This window comes from Ornithodoros turicata, chromosome 5 (assembly GCF_037126465.1).
Source record: "Ornithodoros turicata isolate Travis chromosome 5, ASM3712646v1, whole genome shotgun sequence".
In the NCBI taxonomy this organism is placed as follows: Eukaryota; Metazoa; Arthropoda; class Arachnida; order Ixodida; family Argasidae; genus Ornithodoros; species Ornithodoros turicata.
This window is the reverse complement of record NC_088205.1, coordinates 60641975-60660957: the sequence shown is the minus strand read 5'-3', so window position 1 is coordinate 60660957 and position 18983 is coordinate 60641975. Positions and strand designations below refer to the sequence as shown.

The 18983-nt window shown below is 46.9% G+C and overlaps 1 protein-coding gene across 1 annotated transcript; it reads right to left on the bottom strand.

Annotated features, from left to right (window-relative positions):
- Positions 1 to 3804: 3804 nt before the first annotated feature.
- LOC135396107 (uncharacterized) lies at positions 3805 to 18172 on the bottom strand. Its single transcript, XM_064627149.1, has 7 exons — positions 18044 to 18172; positions 17857 to 17930; positions 17597 to 17779; positions 15387 to 15518; positions 13348 to 13447; positions 10997 to 13097; positions 3805 to 4103 (listed from the first exon to the last, which is right to left on the bottom strand). The coding sequence occupies exons 1-7, from the start codon at positions 18118 to 18120 to the stop codon at positions 4014 to 4016; spliced, it is 2757 nt and encodes a 918-aa protein (XP_064483219.1). The 5' UTR covers positions 18121 to 18172; the 3' UTR covers positions 3805 to 4013.
- Between the last annotated feature and the right edge of the window lie 811 nt (positions 18173 to 18983).

Sequence of the window (18983 nt, the reverse complement as noted above, 5' to 3'; positions counted from 1 at the left end):
TACTCGAAAGCTTAGAAAATAGAGCCATGCCCCGAGGAATGGCTCTGAGGTTTGTAAACCCCCATCGCAAGTTCCCCCACGACAAGGAAGGGTGGATCGCTTGGCCCAATGCTATGCAGCAGTCTTTCACACAATGCGCGCAGCATCGCTGTAACGCGGATGAACTCCATCTTTGCTTAGAGGTCCGTCGACATTGGAGTCACTGCAAAGGGTGTCCCAAAGGGTATCCCATTCAGTGACTCTACTTAACATGAGGGCATTCGAGACCATTTAGGTCATTTCTTAAGTTTACTTGGAAAATTTACTAATAAGTTTACTAAGGGTTTCTTTTCCCCTTTTCTATGAATAATGCTTCCCCTCCCCCTCAAAGTGCACAAGGGAGTACAGACGTCACCCACGCCTCAGGAAAATTCGATACCGTCCTGAAAGTGATTTCCATCGAGTAGCGCAGAGGACACGCAAGGCTCACACTGGCTTCATAGCTAAGGACGTCACACCTCCGGACGCCCCCAGGTCTCTCCCTGTGCCACCCACTTTCGTACGTCTTCCGGACCCTCTGGAACGAAGAGATCAGGTTCCCCCTCAAGTCCCTCGAGCCCATTTTTATGCTCTGGTAGACGCGAAGTTTTCTACCTCTGCCGCAGCATATACCGATGGCGCATCTCCAAATAGCAAGTCCGCCTCGGCCTTTGTCATCCCATCCGAAGGCGTAGTAGGAGGACGTCGCCTTTCGCATCAAACCTCATCCACAGCTGCGGGAGTCTATGGCATACTTTTCTTTCTGCAGCACATCGTTGATTTTACCCCGCGGGAATGGGTCGTGTTCACTGACTTTACATCTGCGCTGCAAGCAATTGAAAATTCTGACATCCGAGACTCATCCGCACCGTTCGTGATGGATGTGTGGCTTACAATCTTGTCTACGAAGCAGGGCACAGTCTGGTTCTCCAGTGGGTTCCAGCCCATTGTGGTGTCGAAGGCCATGAACAGGCCGACAGCGCCGCAGAAGCAGCTCTCTCGTCTCGGAGACGGACGCGTATTGCGCTGCTGAGAGGAGATCGTCTTCCGTACTTCGACTCCTCTCGACTCACCTGGCTCGCCGCCAATGGACCACTGACATCCCCCCCCCCCCCAGCTATGCTGAGCAGAGTTGATCCCACGCTCGCTTTCCGCATGCCTGGACATACCTCTAGTCAAGATGCCGCATTAGTTCATCGAATGCGCCTCGATGTGGTTTTTGCAGCGCAGTGGCGTTAGAGACAATTAAGTTGAGTCTCCCCAATGCTGTCACCGCGGTGCTGTAAAAGATCTAGAGCACATTCTTCTCTATTGCCCACACTACCAACCTTCCCGAACCGTACTCTCCGGATCCCTTAACGAGCTGGACTCGCCCCCTCTCTCTCACAAAATTGCTTGGCCCCTGACCACATCCAGCACACCAACGCTCTGCCCTGAAAGCTCTCTTGACCTTTCTGGATACCATAGGACTTGGATCCTTATTGTGAAGGGGATCATTATTTCATTCCCCGCATCACCACCAGCAATGGGGTAGAGTATCGCCCCTGGCGATGACACTCCCCATTCATAATCTCGCTATAAAGTTGTTGTTGTTGTTGCACCTGATATTGCATAATTGAAGGTGCGGTGACTGGTTGCTAGGGTCAAGGGAAAACAAAAACAGCAACAACGGAAGATAAATGTCTGCACAGCTCCCTGCGAAGTCGGCCGAGGAGGCACGATGACACCTGCGCTAGTCGTGACGTTGCCTGCCTGAGCGTAGCACATTAGATATACGACAAGCAGTTCCATCACCACCGCTACAGGCAAGAAAGGCATTTAATTCTTTCCACGATGGGTGAAACCTTGTAGTTGCTCCCCGCCGAGCTTTCATGAAGGGATCTTCATAGGACCTCAGATGAGTTACAGTCAATAGTTAAAATAGATTGTCGCTTCGGATCAGGTTCCTGTATCACCGCTGCACATAGGCGAGAGCATAAAGTGCACAGGGTTCGCAGAGGGCCTTGAAACTCTGAAGGTCTTCTGAATTTGGAGTCGTCCTCCAACGCCGCGGTTTCCAGTACCACCTCGGTCTGCTCTCTAAACCAATTCTTCCGCATAAATGTTTTATCAGATCAAATGCAGACTAGCGTTGCTCCTCTTCTGGTTATACTGAGAGCTACGTACGCGTCTGGTACTGCCTACAGTCACTATACAAGCTTCGCTTACTGAAACACGTGATTTACCGTGCTTTATCAATGAAGCTAATATAGTGACTCCAGTACCAGTACTGCCCAATAGAATTTCTTCCGGCATGTCGCTTGGCAACTCCTCGTAGGAAGGCTCGTACTGCTCTCATCCGCACGTGCACCCACCTGCATCCGCATGTTCACCATGCACTTTGTTCAATTCTGTCAGACCCTGTTGACGACTAGTGACAACATTGCTGTGAAGTGCGTGTATTAAATTAAAGGAACTGTAAAGTGAAATATGACCACAATGTTTCAAGGTACCATCATGTAGAACTTGGCTTTGTGATCACGTGTCATCATCTCTCAGTTCTGCATACTTTTCGCACTAATTAACGTTGAAGCCTTTTACAAACGGAAAGGTGGAGACCCTCAACGTTCGCAAAGTTGGAGCCAGCCCTGGATTGGCGCACAGACATCATGTGATATTGAATTGCAACGTAACGCATTTGAGACAGGTTACTAATTACCATTATACTTTTTTCAAGACAAAAAAAGCTCTTGGAAAGTTCGATTTAAAGTGTTAACGGTTGTAATGTGCGAACTCTGTGCCCTGTTAAGGCACCCTAGTTCCGTGAGGCGACCTGCGCCATCTGTTGGCTTTTCTCTCTCTCCACGTCTCTGTGTCGTCTGCTCGCTGTATCACTGCGATATCAAGTGATTTAAACGAACGCCTAGTTTGTGTATGTTCCGGAATACACAAACCGCGCACATTTGCAATGAAACGAAAACTGCACTGGCGAGAAACGCACGATCTCGTTGATGTATTGTCTAGTTCATTGCGTTCTCAAAAGAGCGCGCGAGTCGCTGCATGGTTGGAAAAACCACAGTATCCCTCCATCCATCCATCAATCGGTTGGAGCGCTCCTGGAGTCCGCTAGATTGCTTTGCGTAGCAATCTTAAAATTCTATTGCTGAAAAAAATACTATACAGCAGATCTATTGCCTATCCAAAGCGTCCAAGTTACGAGCTTTCAGAAAACCACACAGTTTCTACAGGTCTGCCATTAACTTTAGAGTTCCTTTAAAGCAAGACAATTTTCCCAGAAAGTGCCTTGAAGCATCGCGGCAAACCCACGAAGGCTACCGCCGCTGTATATGCCATGCAATATAAACGGTAGGAGCAACTGCCCCTCCTTAACGATAGGAACACTTCAGGTTACACCTGAAGTACAGTCTCGTGCACGAAAGTCTCGTTACCATGTGTAAATAAATAAGTTGCTCCTACCGTTTAATATCACTCTGATTTACTGACCACCGGCAACTTGACATCGCCTATTTTTCTGCCTTCGTATCTTCTATTTTATTTACTTTATTTATTTCCTCTTTCACTTAATACAGTTAGAACAATGAAAGTCTGGAGGGAACAACGAAAAAATATAGTCTCCATAGTGGCTTGATGAGCTCGCCATATTTTGTCACTGCTTCTATAACGTTTCCTGCAACAGTAATGTGCACGGAACCAGCCCTCTAAACATATAGATATCGCCCTGAAAAGTCCATGTGGATACCAGCAAATAATTGAAAAATTTCTGAAATAATCTGCGTGAATCCTGAGTACAAAACGAAAACTTCATTTTTCATTCACTCAGAAGCCAACAAAAATTCAGAGACAGGGTTACAAACAGGCAAGGTATAAAAGTGTCAGCTTATGTATTTCGCTGTAGTCGTTTTGTCGACTTCGTCAGTCCTATCAGTCCAAAGAGCAGGTGAAAGACAAAATGTACTTATCGTCGTGTATTCATGATATCCCCACTATGTCATACATTATTTTTGTGGTTGCTTTAATGTAACCACCTTACTGGAAGGTTTGTCCATTAACAGTGCCGCCGGTGAATGCTCTCCGTGCTCCTGTTCCTGTAATGACAGTATAGAACATTGACTCATTATAAGGTGGCAAAATCATTGTCGTTACGTGTCCTTAAACTGCCAGAACCATGTCTTGACAACCGTTTCTATGAAATGTTACTAAACGTTCGCATAGAAATGGAACGACGCTGCCAGAACGACGTGCGCTTTCCACCACAGCAATGCCTGGTGGCTCATAAATACGTTACCAAAAATGCCCGTTGGTACATGACTGAAGACGTGAGGGCGGACGAATACGAAGGCAGACACGCTGACCGTCGTTCGGTAACGACGTTCACCGAGTTTGTCTTCGTATTCCTCCGTCGTCATATCTTCAGCCTGATGGCTCCCCTGATTTGCATGAGCCAGCGTGGAAGTCGCCCCCTCGTTGGTCTAACAGAGCGCACTCCAGCTCATAAGACATCGCACATAATTCCCAAGTAGCACTGGGGGGAGCTCGGAGTGGCAATTTGGACAACTTTTTCCCGGCTGCTTCCTGGTACCTTGAGAGAGGAGAAATAACAGTGAGGAGAAATGGGATTCTCTCCCGACCTACCCCCGTCCGCCCGCCCGTACCAGCCGCCGGCTCTAAAGCAAAGGCACAGCTCCAAAAACATTGTCGCTACTGGCGCGGCTGCTCTAAATATCCCTAATTGGCTACGTCATATATGCATGTGTATATATTTGGGAATCCCAGGGAATCCCTGCACCTCCAAAGGACGCAGAAATCGTTCGTGAGGAAGTCTGGACTCCTTCCGATGTCCCGCAGGTGAACGGTAAGACAAATTTGGTTAGTTTTTGTTACCGAATAACGTAACGCAGGTTTATCGTGTGAAGTGTATTACGTACAACATTTACGAGTAACTCTGTACGTTAGAGGCGTTTCATAGTGCAGTGCGTTGCCAGAACTTGTGCGTTTCGGATATGCAGCTAATCAAATTATGTGTGGTTAGGCTAGTTGCCCCTCATGGACGTCGCAGCCGTTCATTCACTGTGATCTATGAACGTTTGTGACAAGTGTGCTTGGTGTTCAAATACGAAATCAACATCGATTGCCAATTCATAACAGTGATTTTCGTTCAGAGTTACACATAATCAATAAATTGTTTTTAGTTCATTTTTTAGTGCTCCCGCAGCCATCGGCAACAACGACACACTTGGCCCAGCTCTTTTCGAAAACTGTACACCTGTACATACTGGATGTGCGAACTGCGATTGGCTTTTGAACTGCTCTGCGATGTCGAAGCACCTAAAGCTCCAGTGAAGCCTGTTACAAGACGTGAAAAGATATGTACTGCAACTTTTTCGAAACAGTTCACGAGGAGTAATAAACTTGCTTTACCAACGGCCATCGCTTTTTGTTTCTCTGCTTTGGGACAACGCGTTCGTTACTCTACAGCAAGAGCGGAAGAAAAACAGGCTGGGGGTAGGGGGGACGAGAAGAGAGACGAAAACCGACGAAAACCCCGAGGAGAGAAGGGGCAGGATTTGAGAAAGGTAGTCGGTCTGCGCATGCGCACTTTACCCGAGTTTTTTTTCCCGCGCTGCTGATCTTGACCGCTGTGAGTGGCTCCTGGAGACCACGTGGTTTGGGCGCCCGCCATTTTCCCTGGATCATTGCGTCTGTGGGAGCTTCCGGCGGATGCCAGTACTCCCAAGTGCCCAGCTGCTGCCGTTCTGTTCTGGGTTACTTGGCGACTTGCCACGTGCGCTGCTGTGAAGTTCTCACACAGGACAGCGCCCCAGCCAAGCCGCGGAGGTGATGATACCACGTGATTTTTTTCCGTCTCGCAGGCGAAGTAACAGATGGAATAGGCCGTTCAAGGAGAAGGCGCGATCGCTGGGCGCCATCATCCGTTCAACTAGTGATGGGCAAAACAGTTCAATTTGACGAACTCGTTCATTCAGTTCACTTCCAGTGAACTGTTAAAAAATCTCGTTCATTCATTCACCTCTTCCTGGCGTCATACCACCACGTGACACGTGCGGGGGGGGGGTTGAGTCGTCAGAGGCATGGTTTGAGCTGAGCCGTGAAAGTCACGTGATATCTGTCCGGTGAGAGGAAAATAAACGTGGACAGAAATTGAATTGAGCGGCTGCTACTTTTGTTTGCCATAAGAAGGATTGATGTAACAAGTTCAGCTTCTGTGGTCGTTCAGCACGGTACGCAAACGCAAGCGGCACGCACAAGAACACATTCCTCTGTGTTTATTCAAGAACAGTGGCAACAACATACAGCGTACACCAACGTGCCATTTCACGAGAAAAGTGAAATAAATGTGCCAAACATAACGCTAACAACCCAACTGCGGATCCTGCGACGACAAAAACGGGGGACGCGTATCACGCGCGCCATGTCCATTCTGTCATGTGACCATTGCCATCATGATGCTGTGCTGCGAAAAATAAAACAGGAGAAGAATGGAAATGCGAAATCCATGTGCTCACCGAACGCCCCCAGAGGTAAGATGCTCCCAGAAAGTCTAGACGGGGTCATCGCGCTCTCCCATGACTGCTTCCCGAGGCTCGTTCGAGGCGAGTGAATTCTCCACTGAACTGGCGGAGCAGATGTTGCATTCGGTACTGCTCCGCGAGGCAGTCGTTCGTGGCGAACTAACCGTTCAGAGCGAGCGGTTTGAAGCATCTCGTTGAATGAATGAATGACATAGGCGAATCAACCGCTCAGATCGAACGTTTTGGAGCATCTCGTTCATGAATGATCTGGCAGAAGCAGGTAATTCAGTCGGTCACTCCATTCAGTTCGTTCTCCTCCTCGACCTCACGCACAAGCGATCAGGCAGCACGGGGACAACGGCGCTCACAGCCCTTTCCTTGGCGGAGCCGACGCTATCATTCAGAACTGCTCTACGAGAGAGAGAGAGGGATAATCATTCGAAGCGAGCGATCCGTTCCGAGCGAAGGGTTTGGACATTTCATTCACAGACCGAGTGAACGATGTCGCAAGCTGGTCATTCAGTCGGTCATTCCATTCCACAGGGGTGACACAAACCCGCCATTGTTGTAACTACCCTCAAGCGGGTGCTTTTGGCAAAACTGCCATCTTGTCCTGGTCGCACTTCATAGAAAACGTCATGTGACTTTGTTTACATGTCACATGACCTCAAAGACGCCAAGAGATGGACGTATTTTGGCAGCGTAAACTATGCGGTGCTTCTTCAGCAACGTGGTAGCCAATTTCTCCTTAGTTTAAATACATCGTGAGTGAGCTCAGTGAGTCTTAACGCGCGATCGTCATCACATCATTGGAAGTCGTCAACAATACGATGCATTATGTGCAAAACTGCGCGTTTTACTGCGAGATTATTGGATAAAAATAATTACCGTGATCGAAAGGCATCCAAAACGTTGCGCAGAGACAACAACCGCATTGTTCACAAACGGCTTGGGCGGCGATCACGGGCGCCGCCATCTTTAGGGTTAGGTGCGCCTTGACTTTGCTGTGACGTGCGACCAGGACCTGTCCAGTATCCAGCACGCTTTCGTCTACGGAGCAATACATTGGATGCCACCCCTGTGTTCCATTCACTTGGTTTTCCTGCTTGCTTCTTCTCGGCAGGGCTGGCGCTCCCGCGCATGTGCTCAGGGAGATCCATACTCCGCTGCTAAAGCTAAAGTTCGCAGCGGACAACATAGACGGCAACGCCGTCGTGAGTAGCCGGACGGCGGATTGCACAAATTGTGCAACAAGGCAACGAGCGACGAAGGGCGTCACTGAACTGAACTGGTGAACGAATCTTTTGGTCGTTGGTGAATGAATTCATTCAGTTCGCACGACTGAGTCGTTCAGTCTGAACGAATCGTTCACGACCGACACATCACTAGATAGAGGAGCAGGAGGCTTTTGCGTTCAGGAGCAGTTCAGCCAGGAGGCTGTGTTCTCGTAGTAACCACGACCAATAACTATCATATTTGCCATCACAAAGGTGCTGTTGAACATGTTTCGAGTCTATAGATCATGGGCGTTCCCAGGATGTTTTCCAAGCGGGGGGAGGGGGCAAAGCGCTTCCTGGGGGGGGGGGCAAGTGTGCAAACCCCCACCCACCTACCATTTTTTTTTTCTGGGGGCGGACGTTGCGTACTGTGTGGGCGTCCAGAGGTTCCTATTATGACAGCTGAGAATAATCATTACGACATATGACTAAAGAGTGCACTATACTGACAAGCGACCTTGGAGTTCAAGGGGGGCCACGGCTCCCCTTGCCCCCCTCTGGGTACGCCCATGCTGTAGGTAGTCGTGAAAGGAGAATTTCGTTCAGAGAAGGGATGCACCTGCCCGGACTTATCAGGTTCGAGTATGCCTAACTGATGTTGCTTGTTCGCTTGTTATGTATCGGGCTTCTTGTCTCCGTATATAGTTTCGTTGCCTTTGGCATACCTTTTTGGCTTTTGGCATACCGTTATGTAGCTATATGTTGAATTTCACCGCAGGCCATGGGCACTCGTTGGAGATCGTTCCTCCCTAACCTCCACCCGAAGCACTCAATGGAGACAACATGATCGTCAGTCACGAGTAGGCTCCTCTTTGCGCCAAAACTGGGCTTTTTGATTACTTCGTTTCTTTGGCTGCACAAAAGTAGGACCACGGAAACTTCATGCTGAGTGACATCGAGAGCTCACCGCCATGGGACATGCCACTCAACTGTTATGGTTTCTATTGTTTTCCTGTCCCTAGCAGAACATTGTTCTTATAGGGCAGGAGAGGGCTCCTATTCTGCTACATGACCTTGTCTAACAGCTGTGTTTCAGCTGTACCTGAGCAGTGCGCTGGAAATCACAAGTCCTATTTTTTTTATGTGATGTTAGGTTCATATGTGTTCAGTTTTAAGTTCTTAATGTTGTGAAAGATAACTTTTCTCTTGCAGACTTGACTGACAGGCCATGGCGGACAAGTGCATTCACGCACGTTTGTGATCACTGCCAGTGTTCAGGGCCTGATGCTTCTTCTGAAATATCCTTCCTGAGTGACGACGACATTTTAGTAGGATTAGAGCTCAAAGTAAGTGCCCCATTATACTTGCGTCCAGCAGCTTTTTTTTACATCTGTTATTTTGCAGAATTTCAGATTTTGAGGAAGGCATCTTAGGACTCTTTGTTCACATGAAAAATTCAATGAATGCTTGTAAGGCTTGTACAAGACATCACAGACTAAATGACACAAGAGAATGAGGACACGCTCAGAAATCCTCTAAAGTTTCCCCTGTGTAATGATGGATATGTTATGTAGGTTTATAGCCAGCTTGGTTAATAGTGAACTCAGAGACACAATCGGGTTAGTGTTCACGTTTCTGCAAGTGTGCTTTCTGCAGCATATGGATGTTCATTGTATCAAAAGGATCTGTATTCGAATGGCAACATATTGCAGGAGGTTTGTACAGCTGATCGTTCGTCTACATTATAGTGGTATTTCTTAAACATAATATTAAGTCATTGGTATGATAGCATGCATATTGCCCCATGAAGTTACAGTACTTTTCGGACAGTCACTTCTCCTCTTGTGATGTCATTGCTCTTTAGGCTCCGTGCCCTTCCCCTTGTTCTGATAGTAAACACTTTGAATTTCTATCGCGCACTTGTGATATCTTTAAAAAATGTCTTCATCCAGGTGTGTCTTTGTAACATATATAGATATGGATGCATCATGTCTTAGCAAAACGTTATTCAGCTTACTTGTGCTTATCGTTCATCAAATTCTATAAATAAAACAAATAAAAAATGAAAATATACAGCGGAATGCGTGGAGGGCAGGGTAATGGGATGCTGTCGGGAAAGAGACGGGAGCAGGTACCGGGGGGGGGGGAAATCCTGATCGGGCCTTTGTGTTCCCAGTGTTGCAAAACGTATGTAGGTCAAGCGCGCCCCGTTTGTCATGTCGGTCCGCGCGGATGCCACCGGGCTGTGCTGCTTGGGGTCTGTACTGCGGCTGGCATAAGCTCTGTGAGATTTGTTCCACGAAACCTCGTCTCTAACGACAACAAAGGACATATCTTGCCGTAGCAGGAGGAACGTGATAAAAACTCCAGGATAGTCATGGACTAAGTAGTGAAAGTACCTGGTTAGATGTGGTGCTTTAAAGGGCCACTAAAATGCAAAAACAAATTCCTCTCAGGTGAAAGTCCGTGTTGGTATAATGCAAGCAAGAATTAGTTCACACAGCACGACCGTCTAGAAGAAAGACGCAATGAAAACAAAGCAGTCTTTGGCGGAAACGAGTGGGATCCCCAGGAGGCAAAGATTGGCGGCATCCAATGAGACAGCAGGAGAAGCACGCGCATACCTGTCGTGGGCATGTGGATTTGGAACGGGTCCGATCGTAGTGTTCCGTATATACGCGGCATGATGCGCACTGCTGTATTTTTCAACACCGATTCACTGAATTGTAGCCAACAACAGTTCTCGCGAATGTTCCACTGACAACACTTATGTTCAAGTCCTTCGGACAGCGACGCCAGTCCGCTTGGCAACGCGCACTGTTTTTCACCGGGACTGCTCCATGCGTGCATGGCACGCGCGTGCACAAGCAGTATGGATAGAAAGCACCGATGCACGAGCTGAAACGATGTTTACTGCTCAGCGCTGAAGCAAGAAAGAGTCCGGTATAATATCGATTTTAATTCGGAATAATAATTCGGTAATAATTCGATAATAATTCGGTTTTTAATTATGATATCAAGTACGAAGCTAACAGCGTATAACGTAATTTGAAGTGACTTGTTTTTGCATTGTAGTGCCCCTTTAAGTTCTCTTTCAGACGCGAACCCCACAATGGACGTTAATATCAAAATTTATGACCCAGTCGCCGTTAGAGGTGCATGAACAGAGCGCTAGCGTTGTTCCGAACAAATTTCTACAGTCACATTTGCATTTTCCTCAAGGCTACGTACCTTGACGTGCGACGATGCTCTTTTCACCGGACATTGGTGTGAGACACTTTCACGTGCTGAGGTTGCGTTTGAAGCGCTGTCCGATGACATGAGCGTGATTGATCCGGTTAGCGATGTTGTCGCAAGTGCTTCTGTTTCGAAGATGTAGTTCCTGAACATGTTCGTCAACAGTTCCATTGAGATATCCCGTTGTACTTCTGCGTTACTGCTCACTGCAGCGCTCTGCGCCTCGCATGGTTGACATTCCCTGGCACGGTCCGCGCTAAGATTGTGTTCCTCTGTTATCTTCTGTGACCGCACGTCCATCTGTGGCAGGTCTTTACTGTCTGGCCTAGCATCGTGTATTTGGTTTTCGAATTTGCTGTAAGACGAGGGCGTTCTGAAGGAGCGTTCTTGGACGTTATTTGAACAGCCGTGCGTCCTATGTTGAAAGTTTGCTTTCTCATCTGGAGCATAACCAGCAACGGAGGCACTTGACTCATCTACTTCGGTCACTTTCGCATGAGGTTTTCCCGGCGAATCGCAGCAGAGCGTTTCTTCGATGTTCGTCGTTTTCAAAGCATCGGCTGCTGTTTTGAAATATTGGTTGGATTCTAAGGAACCGCTCAACGTGGAGTCATTGCTCTTGACGTCTTGGGACTTCAACTCTTGTGAAAATTTTGAATGTCTCTCGTCCTTCATAATAGATGTGCTGTCCGCACCACTGATTTGCTCTGTCACATCTACACCTCTCACTCGCGACGCTGCGCTATAATAATTGGTGGAGAAATATTCAGTATCATGGTGAGTTTCCGCAGTTTCGAAGGTAAGGGCTTGTGTGTCTGAAGTAGCATTTTCGCAGTTTTCCACGTCCTCTCTCCTATCGTGACTTTCTTGTGTCGTACTCTCACTCCCCAACGCTTTGTCTGTTTTATAGGGGTTGCGTTCTTGCTGTTCTTCATCCCTAGACGCTTTCCTCTGTAGTGTGATCGTGCGCCCATCGATATGGTGCGTGTTTTGCGTACAACACTCTCCAGGACGATTTGCTTCGTGGTTCCTCGAAGAAATCTTTTCATTTACCTTCTTACTCCCAAGCTCATTCGACTCTGGCAGTGGAGTGCTAAGCATGTCTGACTTCCTTTCAAGGATATCTGTTCCCGGTTTTCGACATTCTGGAAGTAACACAGAGAAGTCGTTCGTCTTGGTTGTATCTTCCTGATCGGCGTGTTCCATTTTTACCAGGTGTGTAGGTGCGGTTTGTTCGGTACGTGATGAATAACTTCCTCGGGGATGTTGATTGACAGGCAGATGGAAATGGTCTCGGCTACAGGGTGTCCCGGTTTCTTCTGAGATCTCCCTCTCTGGTGAAGTACCCTCCAATGAGAGCACAGTACACTTGTCCCTTAAGGTAGCAGGTAGTTCTGTATCACTGGTCGGTTCCAGTTGTTGAAGGCTAATGACGGAGGGTTCATTTCCACTATCTCCACCATGCTCTATTTTTTGTCGCTTTTGTTCAGGATGCGCAGAGTATCCAATGTCCTGTGTGGGATTCCTATTTTTCTGTTGGAACAGCCTCTCGAAGTCGTTCTGACACTCCAGCTGCTTGAAGCAACTGCGATCGTTAACAGTGCCGACGTCTATAGCAGAGTCGTATAACGTTTCATTACGTTGTAGTTGGTAACTCGGATGACTTGAAGAAACAGTGGTTTCTCGCCTGCGCCTGCTGGTTAATAATTTGTGTACTTGAGACGACTTTTGCTGATTAGATGACGTCGCTGTGGTCGCTTCGGACGATATGCCACCGCTAGCATCATGAGAAAGCCAGTTCCCGGTATATCTATCGAGTGCGACAGAAGGTGTCGCAGGTACGAGAATTGTTTCGGCACGCGTGTCCCGGTTGTCGGATAGCAGTACTCTTTCACGCGGCATGTCTAAATTACCAAACTTCATGTCATCGCGGCTCGAATGACTTGAAACAGATTGACTGGCGTTAAATCGAGGAGAGCTTTTGTAAAGCTGGCATAGTGTTCCGGGCCTGGAGACAGTCGTGCTGTGCGATTCTTCGTTCCTAGATGTGCCTGATTTTCTGGACTCTTTCCTGGCGTTGAGTGTGGAACACAACCTGCAACAAGAGCAATTGACGTGTAGAAGATACCGTGAAGTATTGCAACTGCAAATAGTAACTCCTCCTCCGACTTTAATAAACAAACGAAGAAAGGGTTAGCTATGAAAAAACGGCTAGGAAGCAAGCGAGCTGGTGAAGATGATGCATAATGTAAAACCCTGAGACTAGGGAACACGAAAGGACAGACAGGGTTAGCTATTTTTTCTGCATGAACTGAGTTGCGAGGTGCTCCACAAAATGGTCTTACTTTTGGCAAGTGTAGGCCGCCCCGAACAGCGATATTAGAAACAGCAGAAGGAAGCTGACCGGCACTCCGTGAAGCATATCTGCTACAGACTTCTCTGTCGCTATAGGCAATGCATATGTATAAGCCACACAAATACACATTGAATGCGGACAGTAGAACAAGGCAAGTGAAGTTTGTGTTACGCGCATTCAGGAGGAGTCACTAATAATCAGTGTTGTACCCGTTACCTAAATATGGTATCGCGATACCGATACTCGCTACTTGAGTAAAAAGTATCGAAATACCGATATCGATACTTCTTTAGTAACGGAGTACCGATACCGTTACTAAAATAAGTAACGCGTACTTTGGGCAATACTTTTGCTTGAAATATGGATATGACGCAACATAGAAATATCGCTTACGTGAAGAGTTTTGCAATGAAACGACAGCATATTTCATATGTATAGATCGGAAACGTTATGCTTGACTTTTATCAATAGCTGGTTCTTGAAATCGTCTTCTGCCATCCTTGCAAGCCGTGGTCTCTCCGGCAGCTGACAGAGGCCAGTGTAATACAATTACGTTAGTGTCATGCCCACACATACCATGGAGTCCAATGACCAAGGAATTCTATCCGAAGTTAACAATGGCACAGCATACGTGAGTGTGACTCAGTGTGACACGGCAGCTTAGCAGTGCAATCCAGAGCACACTGTCAAAGTGTTGACCTCTGTTCGTTGACCTCAACCCTTTTGTGGAACACAGCATGGTTATTTCCTTCAGTTTCCAAGAAAAACGGTGAACACGTGTTTGGTATAATTCCATAATTCCGGTTACGGAGCACGTAGGCGTGTCCACAAGCTTCTTGTCGAGGTTTAGGCCGACCATTGACAATGAATAAGAGTAAGAAATATGGTCGATGAAGAACGAGTGGGGCACTAAAAAGTATCGGTATCGGTAACGATACAGAGATCGCGTTACCATGAATTTGTAACGGAAATACTTTTCTGATACCGACTTAAGAAAGTATCCCGATACGCACTCAGACACCGAAAAAAGTATCGATTACTGTAACGGCGTTACTTGTATCGGCGATACGTACAACACTGCTAATAATTGATCTTATCCGGATTTCAGCAAGCCCCTTCTGGTATTTTGGCGGGGATCTTAAATTGTAATGTGCAATTAAAATTTTCAAATGGCATAACATAATGCATTAATAGCACTACCGGTTTATCTACACGATCAAATCCATCGATCAACAAGCCAACCCCGTCCAAGCCATCCACATTAAATAAGGTTATACTGTCAATATTTTACTGGAGGAAGTTTCAAGTAGAGACTACGCGCTTGAGACATAGTTGCTGTTCCAAGACAGAACGATCATTTACTTGGAACGATCATTTACGCTCGTGTCCTCATTATTTCACTTTACAGACCACAAAGAAGTATTCCCGAAGGCAGATCCAACTAAGTTTCAACGCCCTCACCAGCGATGACCGGACCACGATCATATTCGACATGTTCTGTTAGATACAAGCGCTGAACAGTCGTCTCACTTCCCCGGAACCAGGCAGAATGACTTTGCAGGATCTGATGTTTCCGTTTATGCCCCTGAATGTTTGTCACACGGCACTTCCTCCACATATGCCGTGGCCAGCGATCTTCTTTCAACAAAACATTTTAAGTTACACCGGCTTAAATATTTATTTTAGTTAATAAGGAGATGACCTCGTTCTGTCAAATCGATTCCAGATACGCATACTTCTAGACATAAGCATAAATACGTACTGAATGAGGTTTCAGTCCATTCGGATGACTTTAAGCATTCATTCTACCCGAGAACCATACGTGCGTGAAATGAACAGCCTTCCGGCCGCTGTTGTTAATCAAGGTGATATGCATAATTCTATGGCAAAGTCTAACGTTCACAGTGCATGCGGCGTCGGTTTACTGGTCTGCTGTCAATCGCTGTTTTCTTTTCCTTTTTCTTTTTTAGCAGCATCTCGTGGTACTGACTGCAAATAAAAGAAGTTACTCGTACACATAATACTCACGGAGAACGCATTCTTGTTTCAGGTTCGTGACAAAAGGGAGCTTGCAGACGCAGACGGAATCATTGCATTGTGCATTTGGGCTGTTGTACTTGCATTCCAGGTTACTTGTACAGGGTTCAAATAGTGCTCTTGCTGTAACAATGAGGAAAAACCTTTCCTGATGACTAATGCGTGGATCTCAAGACAATAAATTCTATGCAGCAACTCAGCATATACAACAGGTGAACGTCATTCTAAGCTTCTTTCCTTACCGCGCTCATGGGGCGTAACAGGGTTCCGGAGTTATTTTGGGGAAACGGAACGGAACGAATCAAACCGAATCAACCAAATCAAAATGTTATGCTCCGGAGGGAAACCGAAAATATGTTGAACAAGAGATATATATATAAGAAAATATGTTTTCGGGTTTCGGTTCAAATAGAAAATTGAACTATTTGGTCTGCAATGGTACTTAACGCAAGACCTCTAGTGCACAATAAATGGCATCCATCGGTGTTTGGGTAGGAAACTCCAGAAACCTCACATTATAACAATGTGCCAGAGCGCAAGACGGGCTCCTTGTTTTTGTCACATAGTAACTTTCTAACCTCTTTTTATTTCTCTCTGTTGGAAGGAATAAAGGGGATTATTTTCGCTGCAATCAGTTCTCCGTACATCATGTGAAACTGAACCGGTTCGAACAACTTGTTTTCGAACGTGCATGGATGCCTCGTTTGACCTGCACGAATTTGCAACGAGGAACGATGCTCAGAAGAATCGATCAAGAATCAATTGATCTATCGGTTGATCGATCCACTAAAGGATAAAGGCGGGATAGTTGGTAAATCTTCATTAAAGTGGTTCAGTTGAGAGTACGCAGTTGTCATGTGATTGTTGTCCTCGTCCATGTCTTTTGGGGTGCGCTACAAGTACGAGTGATCGATCCACGTCGGGAAACTAACCATCGCTGATCACCTGCTTTAGCGGCGGTGTAAGAACGCAACGATTCAGTCTTTCGCAAGGTCAATTTATTCAATGCTACGCTTTTAAAAATCACGTACCTGCAATGTCTGTCAAAGCTCCGAAGCGGAAATAGGTGAGAGCGAAAGCGTGGATCCTCGCCAAGCAGGCGAGGATTTGGAGCGTTAAGCAGAGGCTCTGTGTGGGGTTAGACAGTCACTCCGTTTGGAGCGAAAGAGTCGCAACTAGAGCACTAGAAAACAAGTTTCAGAGTACCGCAGCCTTTCCCTTAGCCGACGCGATGGTTATTGGCCGAATCCATCCATGTGACGGCGAAACACCATATCCCTTCCATTTATTTATTCATTCGGTTGTCTCTTGCACATGTAATGCTTTTATAGATCACTGGCCCTGTTGATTAAAATACCACAGTCTGACGTCTGTGTTTTTAAATCAAATTATTGTATAACTTATATTGTTATATTGTCCCTATACCTAGGAAATGTTTTTTTTTCGCTTTGTAATTGTCTATGTCCGTATATCTGCACACGCCGTCCAGGATCGTCTGCACAGGTAATCTCACGCGAGTTTACATAAAATTGCATTTGTTGCAGAGCGTTAACACAGCGGGCCTAATTGGCGTGGAAGGGAAATCGTGGCGTTGCCTGGCTACGTGAGGCGAAGCCAAGTTAAGCCAAGCGGTTTGCGGTACTCTGAAACTTGTTTTTCTACTGCTCTAGTCGCGAATTAACGCGGCCATATACTGTTCATGCGGGACGTTTCTTGTATATATTTGTGTAACTCGTGCAAACGTTTTGCACCTGAAGCAATGTAGTCTACTTACTATGAAGGCTTGTATGTACAGTAAAGAAGGCTTCAGTGTTGGATTTCCTGCATATCGTTACTGTTCTGGACGCTGGCTAATTTTTCACTTCCCTGAACTAAATGCTAAGTTAAATATCACGAGTTAATTGTGCAGCAACTGACTTACAAGGGCGGTACTAGAAGAACTGCTAGTCTCAACTTGGATGTGCGGGATAGCGATCGCAACAATGCAGTCTGGTTCAAAATACATCATAATTTGGGTTGCAGATTTTGCTGGCTGGTAAAGCGAAATGTCCAGTTTATACGCTGTAATAATGAGCCGGGGAAAGAAACAGTTATTCCTTGCTCAGACAAGCCGGAGAAATCTACATGTAACCGCATGCTGCTCCCCACAGCACACTCGAGTCGCCACAGAGGTTCACGCTTCTCATACGATGTATACATACGTTTTACACATTTCAATCCTTCTGCGTCCCTGATGAAGACAGGCATGCGTTGGTTACATCCACAGCGCGATGTTGCTGTGAGGTTTCCGAAGATGCAAACAAAACCCGTTGCAGATGTGCAGTCTTCGTCAGTAGCGCAAGGATCTCCGAAGCTGGTATTTGGTGTCCTCGTTGTCATTGTGTCTGCGGTAACGGTGTACTTAAGTTCAACGAAGTATACACCATGGAAATAAACAAGGGTTACGAAAGCGAAGACATACTATTCATGACAGAAGGCACAGAGATGAGCGGCCAGGTGGAAATTTTGGAACCTCGGCTTTCCTCCACGTACAGCCTTGACGTGCAATGAAACGTTAGTCATATTCATACCAAACTACTCTTGAACACTCCGCGTCTGCAGGAGCTCATTTTCTCGATTTCAGCTAGTTTGGAGTTGGTCTTCATTACCTGAATAACGGAAACTGGATTGCTGCAACTGCAGATAACCAGAGGACGAGCTGTAGGAATGCGTGGAGAAACGCCATGCCTGCATGCGCTGCATAACACACTGCACAGCCGTAAAAGGTTCTCGGGTGATCTTCGTCTTCTTCTTCTTCTAAGTGCTGTGGCGCACAACCAAAGGAAACGCAAAGCAAAGCAAGGGCAATAGGCCACGGGTCAATGTGTCGGTGCAAGGGAGGATGAGGGCTTTCCTGGGGTTTCCTGAGGGGTTCCTGGGGTTTCCTCAACCGCTTTCAGACATATGTCGGCACAGTTCTCTTAGAAGTCGGCCCAGGAGGCACATTCCCCCAGGGCGTCAGTCGTGACGTTGCCCACCTCTGTGAGGCCAACAACGGCGAGCCCTTTCACCACCACCACCAACAACAACAGAGGATGGGGGGCCGAGGTTAAAGAGTAAAAGCGATGTGATGACGAGACGAATTATACAACAGCATGGAAAACAGCTGATGAGGCCGAAGAGTCCGTGGTTCGACCAAAAGACAGGATGGCGTATAATAGGATAATGGAACAGAAAAGGTGCGGAAGGGGATGGTCAGAAACTGGAGACGGATGGACGCATAAAAGGGGCAACAGAGAAAGAAGTGATCCATGGACACGGACAACGCGGGCAGCGAGGGGACGGCCGCGTACGCGCACGACAGAGAAATTAAGGAGGACGGGAACCCCTAAGCGGAATATTGTTATGATTACTTCAATTCGTCGCGATGGAGAACGAAGGGAATCCCAGCTGGATCAGAGGCGGCAAAGATCTGGACGAGATGAGGACAGGTGATCGGTGGAGTGGCGACTGAGGAGTTCAAACCGCTTGAAAATTTGGTACAGAATACGTGAGGAAAGAGGGATGGCGGCAAAGGAAGTAGATTGCAAGGCCGCCTTGGCAAGAGCG